This window comes from Juglans microcarpa x Juglans regia, chromosome 5S (assembly GCF_004785595.1).
Source record: "Juglans microcarpa x Juglans regia isolate MS1-56 chromosome 5S, Jm3101_v1.0, whole genome shotgun sequence".
NCBI classification, from domain to species: Eukaryota; Viridiplantae; Streptophyta; class Magnoliopsida; order Fagales; family Juglandaceae; genus Juglans; species Juglans microcarpa x Juglans regia.
This window is the reverse complement of record NC_054603.1, coordinates 15,462,070-15,473,514: the sequence shown is the minus strand read 5'-3', so window position 1 is coordinate 15,473,514 and position 11,445 is coordinate 15,462,070. Positions and strand designations below refer to the sequence as shown.

General features: G+C 36.4%; 1 protein-coding gene across 1 annotated transcript; it reads left to right on the top strand.

Moving 5' to 3' along the window:
* The first annotated feature begins 4,691 nt into the window (after positions 1 to 4,691).
* On the top strand, positions 4,692 to 6,035 carry LOC121267132 (putative germin-like protein 2-1). Its single transcript, XM_041171003.1, has 3 exons — positions 4,692 to 4,877; positions 5,196 to 5,277; positions 5,509 to 6,035. The coding sequence occupies exons 1-3, from the start codon at positions 4,692 to 4,694 to the stop codon at positions 6,033 to 6,035; spliced, it is 795 nt and encodes a 264-aa protein (XP_041026937.1).
* The last annotated feature ends 5,410 nt before the right edge of the window (positions 6,036 to 11,445 follow it).

The following is an 11,445-nucleotide window of genomic DNA, read 5'->3' as shown; positions in this document are numbered from 1 at the left end:
GTTTGCCAATTGGTGAAGTTTTGGAGTTTGATATGTCATTTCCTCTAATGACATTTGTGGAGGTTTATTTAGGGTCTTAGTATGATCTAAGAGTGATGTACTTGAGTAATAAAATAAGAAAATTTCAGATCAAAAGGTTAAAAAAGATTAAGAAAGAAAATTAAGTTTCAAAACATAGTTTAAAGATCACTAATCTTGGGTAAGTTGATTAATGGTTTTAACCAATTTTAAAACTTAATTTCGGTACTTAGGGTATGAAATGGGGTTAAGGAAACCCCTGGTATGGTATATTGGGCTTTCAATTTAAAGAGTGAAATAGAACAAAACAAGGCTTTGGGCCTTGTGGACTTAAAAGGGCCATGAGTGTGAGTCAAAGGTCCAAGGGCTTTTGGGTTTGAATGGATGAGAGCCTTGTTTCTAGATTTTGAAGGGTTAAAAGAGACCTCAAGATCCACTAAGATAGGGCTTGAATGGCTTACATTGACCTAATTGGGTCATGGGTCAAATCTATACCAAGCTTGACCCAAAGGCCTTATGCCTTTCTCATACTTGGGCCAAGGCTATTCTACCAAGTCTTGCACTCCTATGAGACTTGTTTTAGGGCTTCTAAGGATTGAGCCATAAATGTCCTAAGGTTTTAAAGACCTTAATAGGATTACTAATGGACTTGCTTCCCTAATCCTTCATGCTTAATAAGTTGGGGCTAATACTTTCACTCTTACTAAGTTAGGCTCAATGGCCGTATGTCCTTTTCATTAGGCCTATTTTCTAGTGTCTTCCAAGAAAGGCTTTAAGATTAATATCTCCCAAGTTTGGCCTAAGGCTTTTTAACATCTTAACTTTAGCCCATCACATCCTTAGCGCATTAGGGCCCTAAAGTCTTATTGCATCCCCTAAGCTTTTATACCCAAAAAGCTTGGGCCCTTAATAAACCAATCTCTTGGGCCTTCCTAAATTCATAAAAGTTTAACCCAAATTATTTAGTCCAATAAGGTGGCAAAATCTCTAATATGCCACTTGTCATTCTAACATTGGCCTCTTGGCATCATTTCTCAAAATTAATTAAGCACTAAAAATTCTCCAAAATAATACTACTAAACCAATCAACATCCAAAAATCTTCTAAAAATTCTACTAAACCCAAAGTATACGGCCTTTCTGCCAACTTAATCATCCAAAGTTGTTCTTATTCCAGAATAATTCAACTCCTTATTAACTAGGATTAAGGCTACTAAGGTAAAGGCCTAATGAGTTTTTTAGGCGGGGTGTTAAAAATTTAGGTGAAAAATGATTGGAAATTAACACCTAATATTATTATTGAAAAGTGTTCAACAAAAAATGATGAAACAGTATTATTTTACATTACTTAATTATTTAGAGACAAATCTGAAATAAGATAAATTATATGTTAATAAGATAAACATTATTTAGATGAAGGAGAAAATGAAGCCTAGCCATTGTCTCTGGGTGAAGGGAAAAAAATGAACCAAAGCGGCCCTGCGGCGAAATTCAAACTCGTTGGAAATGAGCACGTGAAAATTGGAACACATCTTTTGCTGCAAATCGTGGTCGCCGCAAAAAAGTTACACAAGCTATTGTGGTGATGTGAAGAATCGATGCAATTGTGGCTATTCCAGTGATTAGTATGTGATGTAATAAGTGGATATCAGTTGCAAATATCTATACCGATGACACAATTACCCGCTGAGAATACATAATAGCGACGATAATTCTTTATCGATGGAAACGAGAAGAATCATTTTCAGCGATTTATTAACCTTTTACGACGATATATATCACTAAAATTGATTTTTCTCAACGATTTATGGTAAACCAAAACACCATTTTCGTCGTTTTTTGGGAGATTTGCGACGGAACAAAATCGCTAGGAATATAAGCTTTTTCCGACGATTTTTGCCTATCGTTGGGTTAAATCAGAAGTCAAAAATTAATTTTGTCGAAAAGGCAGCGAACTAAAAATCGCCGAAAATACATAAATGCAACGATTATTTGGGGTTTTGGCGACGATTTTAAGTACAGAAAAAGGTATGATTTCTTGTGGTAGTAGAATGCGGGATTGAGCTATCCTACTCCATCGTATACTAGTGAAAGAAATTAAATATTCTTGCTATTGCTAAAGGGATTTGAACCTCCTATTTACTCCATCGTGAATTTCTCATTCTCATGATGAGAATCCTGTACGTAGGATCAATTAATTAATAGATCATCATCATCTAGCAGCTTTAAAATATCGAATTTGTTATAAAATAATAATTCATTTGGAATTAATGTTCTGCTATCGTTTTTTTTCTCTAATTAAATTCTAGAAAAAAGAAAATGGCTTTTAAATGAACCACTACATATATACCGTCCTTCCACTTGGATTTGGCGTTGTAATATTCGGTCAAATATTACGTAGAAATAAAGTGTATAACTCTTTGATCAATTCCTAGCGCGTCCAGCACATGATTTAATAATAGCCGGCCCCAAAAATAATATCTAAAACGTTAGAAAGCCTGCATCTTAATTTAAGGCCAGGAGACTACCTGATTGGAGGCTGCTCTTTCTCTACTTCTAATTCTTAATGCATGGTGTCTAATTAATTTGCATTATTATTGTCTCTCAGCCTCCAACTCCTATATACATAGGAAGCTTGTAAACATGCCTTTTCACAACTCAGATCTCAATTACTCTTCTGGTCTCTTCTCTCTCTGTAAAACTTATCTTCCATATATATTTGCTCCAGGCCTGCTCATACACTTTGCCAATGGAGGCCTCTCGCTTTCTCCTGTTAGGACTTCTGGGCTTTAGCTTTCGCTGCTGCATTGGCAACGGATAATACTTGTAGCATCCCGGTCCCGGAGGTCCAGAGTGTTAGTTATTATTACTTAATATCACAACTATAAAATCTAGAAAACTCCATAAAATATTAATTCATTTCCTCAGCCCAAATAGCCATGTTCCTTTATAGAGACAACAAAGAAATTCTCAATAAAAGAAATTTAAAAACTCTCCAAAGACTTGAAAATATCCTAAACTCATAATATCAAAATAACCAAAAATAATCAAGTTACTAACTATGACTCTCAAATAAGTACTTGTACCCTCGGACACTTATTCCTCTACAAACATCAAACCTCTCTAACATTGCCTACTCTTGCTCTCCAGTAGAGCCATCAAGATTATCTTAAAAATTCTTGGAGACAAGGGAGTTATCAACAACTCAGTACGTAAAAAACATATACTAGTATGCAAATAGGAGCATTTACAGAGTTTAGAATGCAGAACAAAACACATTTTTCTTTTTAGAATGTAGAGGCAGAACATGTTATCAAAAACATCAGAGCGAAAGTTCAAATATATTCTTTTTCAAAATTCCTTTGACATAGCATAACTGAACATCTTCATCTTATCGTATTATATCAGAACAGGGACCATGTTTAGCCCCATTGGTAAGGTTATGCAAACCCCGGCGACCAACCTAATAGAAACAAAATATGAATCTTTCCCTTATTATTCTTAGAACCCCAAGTGTGCACACAAGAAAGATCACATAGAAAATCACTTTGACTTTCAAAGTGGGTGCACCAGAAACAGAAAAGTTGGTACCAACCTGAATAGAGGCCACAATTTTACACTCGTGATAAGGTTAGAACGGAACAGAAACAAAAACAAAATGTCATGCCAGATATTTTCAAAAATCACATCATATCATATCAAAGTACAAAACATCTTCAGAACAAAACAGAATCAGATCACAAAAATATAATTTATGCACAAAATCTCATATTTCACTCTCTTTGGCATAGTTCAAAAACAAAAGACTAAAATAGTTCATGTCTACATCAGTCATGCCAGAAAATCCTTTATTCTTATACAGAATTTCATGAGTAATGCAGAACAAATAACTAAGGTTTTTCAAATTTCTTTTCATAACAAAACATACATATTTTTCAAAATTAAACTCGTTTATTTTTCCCACAATAATGTCAAATAAATTTCAATCGAACACGTATTTCAATACTTAAACCTGAAATACTCAAATAACCTATTTTTCCTAAATATCTATAATTCTCTTAATCCTAAAGTATCAATACCTACCAAATTTTTATCGATACCGTTTCACTCTACTAACTAATACATTAATATAAAAAATATTTCTATAAAATAAGATTTTTGGTAATAGTATAAAGTTGTATTAAAACCACTTAAAAAAAATATTATACTGATTCCTATAAATAGACCCATGGTCACAAAACAACATAAAAATACACATTGTAATAAGAACTAATCTTTCTAGAGCTTTACGTAAAAACCCATAAGCCATATTTTTCTTTGTTTTCAGGGAAGTATACCTAGACCCAGGTCGTGCGATGGAGGCTTACCATGAGAGGAGGTGTCGCGGTGGGGCTAGAGTGGCAGGTGGCTAACTCGACGACGAAGCACTCAGAGAAAGAGGAGAGAGAGTGAGAGAGAGATAAAGTGAGAGAAAGAGATGTGAGAGGCAGGGGGAAGTTTCGGCATGGGCTTACCACGATGATGATGAACGTGCGGCTGATCAAGGCTGATGAAGAGTGTTCAAACTATGGTTTGTGATTGGCTAGGTGGTTTTCCGTCGTGTAAAGGGGCTGAAAAACTGAGGGGACGGGGAGATTTTCTTACTCTGTTTTAGGGTGTCAAAAATAGAGGGTGATGGAGGCTTGTGTCTTCCGTCGTGCAAAGGAATTCTCGACGTCGTTTGCGGTCGATTTGCCTCACAGTGCTGCAGTTTGGTTGTTGGTCATGCATGGGTGCTGCGCGTGGTTGTTGAAATTGCTTGAATGGTGGACATTCCCAAAGCAACAGTTTGTTGCTAAGACTGCGTGGAGTTGGTTCTCGGTGGTTATTTTCTTGCCATGCAATCCGTGTGCTCAGCATTTCACGTGGTGAAAACCGTGGTAGTGATTGTTTACGGTGGAGGGAGAGGAGAGTTTGGGACCACGTTTTTGGGTAGTATGTGAAAATAATAAATGTGCTTTTCTTCAGTTTTGGACATCGACTCAACTTCGAAAAAAATAACTCAACTTGTCCAAAAATTATCAGTCCATAAAAAAACTATTCCATCCATTCCAAAAATAAAATTTGGGTTTGTATCTAAAAATTACTCAAAATCTCAAAGGGGCTTTTCTTACATATAAACTTTCAAAAAAAAAAAAGAATTTGAAAGTGGGCTTGGCTGGGCCCGGGTGTTACAATACTTGTCTCCAAGATTTTTGTGTTGCACATACCAACAGTCAAGGTACAACATGCAGGACCATAATTAAAAGTACATCATGCATATTTTCTTTTATTCTAATTTGCAAGCTGTATCAATCCATATATATATATAGCTTTAGAATAGCTAAAACTAGAGGTTTTACATGATGCATGCACTAGGCATGTATGTCACTTTTTATTTTGGGAAGTAAAAATATTAATTCATTAATCAATTTGCTTGTTTCTCATTGATATTATGCTTCATTGCATGTAGTGGTCGTCAATGGTTTCGCATGCAAGGATCCTGAGACAGTTCAAGCCAACGATTTTCCCTCCAGTGGACTACATATAGCAGGCAACACATCAAATCTAGTCGGTTCAAAGGTGACCGTTGTGACAGCCGGCCAAATACCAGGACTTGACACTCTTAGCATTTCACTTGCTCGTATTGACTATGCACCGTGGGGCATCAACCCTCCCCACACCCATCCTTGTGCCTCCGATATCTCGACAGTCTTGAAAGGTAGTCTTGAAGTTGGGTTCCTCACCAGCTCCAATCCCGAAAATCTCCATATCACAAAAGTGATACAAAAGGGTGATGTGTTTGTATTTCCAGTTGACCTCATCCATTACCAAAGAAATGTTGGCAATGGAAATGCCATCGCCATTGCTGCTTTTAGCAGTCGAAACCCTTGTGTTATCACCGTAGCAAATTTTGTGTTTGGGTCGAATCCAGATATTGCGAGTGACATTCTAGTGAAGGCATTCCAGGTGGATAAGAATGTCATCACCCATATCTAGTCCAAGTTCTAGACAAGACATTAGCAATTGGCATATTTTCTCACTACAAGAAAAATTGGCTTTTGTGGCCATTTAATTGCAGTGAAAAGACCATTTGTGAACAAAACAGACGTATTTTGGCTGTAAATAGTCATTTCGCTAAAATTAATTGGTCACAAATAAGTAGTTTTCTTATAGTGTCTGACTGTATTAGTGTATGCATAATTTGTGTGTTTCTTGTACGTACATGTGCAATATTATTTTTTAATTTAGTTATGATTTTGTAATGATTTTTTGTCTCTGTTGATGTTTAGGAGTGTTGTATTTGTTGCATTTATAATTTTTATACCATGATTCTTTTGTGTTCTCTTTTCATTTTTCTTGCATTAAATATAGTTCTTAGAGCACTCTCATTGGAATAGCTAAAGGCAACCTCATATTTTGGCTAATATCACATGAGTTTGCCTTTGCCTATTCCATTTAAATCCAATCCCCACATTACATTATCAATTTACTCTCAATATAGTAATAAAATATTATTAATTTAATATTTTTTTAATAATTTTTAATTTAATTGTTTTGTCGCATTTTTCAGTTCTACCTATTATATGTTAATAATCATATTCTAATTTAATTATTAGTTAGACAATCATATTTTTAATTATCATTTAATGTTAATAAACACAAATGTTTGATTAAACTAAGAGGAACGTTGTGGGGAAACTATGTAACGCCCCAAACCCGGTTGGCCCGGAGAATTACTACCTGCCACTTAAGAACATGTTTCCCAACACAACTAAAATAAAACTCCAAAACTTTATTAGCAAAACTCAATCTCATGTAGTCTAAAAAAACCACATTGAAAACTCTACAAAGTCATTACTGCAGCAAAATAAACTAAGGCGTCCAAAATCTCTCGGTAGTCGTAACAAACCAAACTAATACTTTCATAAGTCTTACTAAAACCCAAGCCCAAAATATAAATAAATCGAAAAGACATTAAAACTAAAGGACATCAGAATTCATTCTTCTAACATCTTCTCACAGCTTAATCATTCACACCAATCTAATCCAGGTCCTCAGTTGGACTCTCCACATCATCTAAAAAATATTTTGAAGATAGGGGGTGAGTTATCAACAACTCAGTAAGCAGAGGACATATGCTAGCGTGCAAACATGAGCATTTACAAAGTATAGCATGCAGAACAAAACATTTTCCAGAGTTATCATGTAGAGCAGAACATATTTTCAAAAGTAACAGAGCGATGGTTTTAAGACTGAGTATCATCATCAGATCAAAACAGAGCATCAAACAGAGCAGAGACCATGTTTCACCCCCGTGGTAGGGTTGTGCTAACCCCGGTGGCCAAACCAGGCAGAGACAGAGGTGAAATCTTTCCTTTATTCTTCTCGGAGCCCCGAGTGTGCATACAGGAAAGACCACAATAAAACCACTTTGTTTCCAAAGTGGGTGCACTCAGAGACAGAGAAGTTGGTACCAACCCAAACAGAGCAGAGCATAACAGAGCAGAGCAGAGCAGAGCAAAGCAGAGACAAAGTCAGATATGAAAATCAGTACACCATGCCAAAGGTTTTCAGATGTTATATCAAAATAATACAGAGTATCAAAACAGAATCAGACAATTTACACACACTGAACACAAAAGCCAGAATATCTTTTCAAATAAATACACAACTTTTCATATTCTCAATATCGCTCATTTTTCATATTTCAAAAATCACATGACAGAATTTAGCTCATGTCTACACAATGCATGTTAGAACATATTTTTCTCTTTTTTCGTACAGATTTCATGAGTATGCAAATAAACGACCGAGGTTGGTTTTTGTTTTTTCCCAAGTTCTCATTTCACCACAAAAATATGCAAAGTTTTCAGAAAATCAACCTCAGTCTCAAATAATTTGTGTAAGGCCAAGCATAGGAACCCCGCTTACCTGAACAACTTAGCTTACCAGAATTTTCCTCAAAAATATCGAGTCGAATATAAATCGTCACCTATAAAAAAATAATAACATAATTTCCGTAAGTTTTCAATCAATCACAGATTTCGACATTTAATCCTAAACTTCTAAAATAACCTATTTTAATATCTCAAAACTTAAAACCCTCATAATTCCAAGATATATCATCACTTCCTAAAAATCACCAATATTCACCATGACCAACATCCAACTCAAAACACCAATATTTAAACTCGAAACAGCCAACAAATTTCATAGCATAAACTAGTCTCACACTAACAATTCTATCATCCAATCCAACCGACCCCCCTTACTCCTCGGGCTCAGTCCGGCACAACCAACAAATTCACAGTAAATATGAATTAGCGCAGAAATACATTTAAATCTCAAAAGTTCTTTGGGAAAAATACTTACAATGCTATAATATAATTTTTGAAAGATCACAGAGTTGTACGAAGCGACAACGCAGCAACAAAACAGTGCCAAATGCACTGTGGCCGAGGGTCTCAAAGACCCACTTTTGAACGGGTGCAAACGAAGACCCGAGATTGATAGAGTAGGGCCTAGGGATGTCGGTGAAGCTAGTGGTGGTGGTGGTTGGTCGTGGGTGGCGGCGCAAAGGGTGGTTGGAGTGAAAAAAATACCCAAAACGGAAATATTGATGGTGGGGCTTCACCAGTGACAGATCGGAGGTGGGATTAGGTCCACTGGGTTGCTAGGAGGTCGAGGATGATGTGGTGAGAAGATGGTGGCCGGAGATGGCGCGACGGCGGCACAGCGGCGCAAGGGGTGCCGAGGCTTGGTGATGCTCGTGGGAGCTAACGGCGGCGCGGTTGGGGATGAGATTACAGGGTGGTGGTCGCCGGTGGCTGGGGAGGACGGAGGGCCGGCCGGTGTGGATCACTGCCGGCGCACGGCGGCAGGCTGGGAGGATGAAGGAACGGACGAAGAAAGGAGAGGGAGAGACGTGCCGCGCGGGAAGAGGCCAGGAAAAAGAAAAGAAAAGAAAGAAAAGAAGGAAAAAAAGAAGAAAAAGGAAGAAAAAGAAAAGAGGAAATAGAAAATGTAGGGAAAGAAATGAGGTCCAATTCTCACATCTTGGGTCACAAAAATGATCCAACGGAAACGATTTTAAAATAGCAAGTGAAATAAAATAATTTAAACACAGTGATTAAAATGAAAATAAATAATTAAACCCAATAATAAGCTAATTTAATATGAAAAGCAATTTAAATGTATTACAATAATCAACTATAAGAAATCATTTCAGAATAATTTTCACAAAATTAAAAATCATAAAAATAAACCCACTAAAAATCCAACCAATTTTAAAATACGAGAATAAATTTTTAAATTAATAATAATAATCTTTCAATTAAAAATACACTAAAATATGGATGTTACAAACTAAGAGAACAACCAGCAAGAAATCGAGCCAAAAACAAGAAACCGAGAGAAAAGGATTGAAGAGAGAGTGTTTTGGAGGAAGAGAACATTAAAGAAAGGCTTGGGTCGAGCTACATGTTCTCAGCCAAATATGATCAAAGCCTTGTGTGACCACCCTCCCATTTTTCTCTTGAATTGGTCACGAGTCCGACTTTTATGTTTTAAATTTTGAATCATTATTTTTAAATATTCCAAGTGATTTTTAAATGGAACCCAATATTTTAAAACCTTCAAAATATTTTAAATGTCCAAAATTATTTTAAGAGGGGTATTTTAGTATTGTTTAACCATGCCTAATTTTCAAGTAAGTCTTTTTATATTGTGAAGTCCTGAAAATAATATAGTTATCAAATCATTTTATTTAAATGATTTTAATTTTTTAAGAGTATTATTTAGTATTCATTATTTCATTCTATGTTAAAAACTTTATTTAATTAGATGATTTTATTCTCTTAAAAAATATTTAGCAAACTTCATCATTTTAATTAATGATGAAAGAATAGTATTTTTATAATATAAAGTTGATTTAATTTATGATATTGTATTTAAATTTTATCTAGATATTTTAGTTGGTTTAAATTAGTGTTTAAATCTCTATCATTGTATCAGATTTAGGACCCCTAGATGAATGACCTAGACTAAAACCCTAGCTCCCTTCCTTTTTCCCCTCACTTTCCCCTTCTCCATGTAACACCCCGTATTTTAGTGTATTTTCATTGAAAAATTATTTTTATTAATTCAAAAATTTATTCTCTTGTTTTAAAATTGTCGGATTTTTAAATGGTTTATTTTATGATCTTTAAATTGTGAAAATTAAATTTGATATGTTTTCTTAATATTTATTATTGTGATGCATTTAAATTGTTCTTTATTTTAAATTAATTGATTGTTGGATTTAATTATTTTATTTTCATTTTATCATTACGTTTAAATTTTTTTAATTGACTTGCTATTTTAAAATCTTTTTCGTTGGATCATTTTTGTGACCCAAGATGTGAGGATTGGACCTCATTCTTTCCCTCACTTTTCTTTTTCCTCCTTTTTCTTTTCTTCTTTATTTTTTCTCTTCATTTTCTTTTTTCTTCTACCTTTCTCCCGGGCGAAGCGCTGCCTCCCTCTCTCCCATGCATTTCGTCGCCTCACCCAGCCCGCTGCCGCTGTGCACCTCACCACCCAGCCCATCTTCTTCCCCTCCCTCCGACGACCACCCTCTCCATTCCCAGCTCCTTCCACACCGTCGTTAGCCCCACGCCTTTCACCAAGCCACGGCACCTCTTGAGCTCACTCGCCGCCGTCGCGCCACCTTCGGCCACCATTTCTTCACCACATCATCTCTGACTTCCTAGCAACCTAACCCACCCATCCCCAGTTCCGATCCGCCATCGGTGAAACTCCACCATCCACATTTTCGTTTTGGGTATTTTGGCCATAAACTGCCCTCTACGCCGCCACCCACGGCAAACCACCACCACCACTAGCTTCACCGACATCTCTAAGCCCTACCCTATCAATTTCGGGTCTCGGTTTGTCCCCGTTCAAAAGTGGGTTTTTGAGACCCACGGCCACAGTGTATTTTACACTGTTACGTTGCTGAGCCACCACTTCTTGCAGCTCCGTGATCCTTCGGAAAATGTATTTTTGCAATAACTCATTTTATCTGTGAACTGGTTGGTTATGCCAGACTAAGTCCGAGGGGTTCGAGGGTCGGATGGATTGGGGACGTAGTTGTTGTATGTTTGCCTTGCATTGTTGGTTGTTGTTGTGATGTTGTTTCATGTATATGGCATATTTGCACGCATGTTCATGTTTGTAACTGAAAACTAGGTTTTCCCATGATTGCATACATGTTCATGTGTTTATTTGAAAATTGGATTTTTATGTGAAATGATTTTGAGTGTGTTTGAAACGACTGGATTGACTGGTTTGAGAAAAAGGAAAAGAGGCTGTAGGGATGGTGGTAAGCAGGGATGGTGGTAGAGTCCCGCCTGCGATTCCCGCCTAC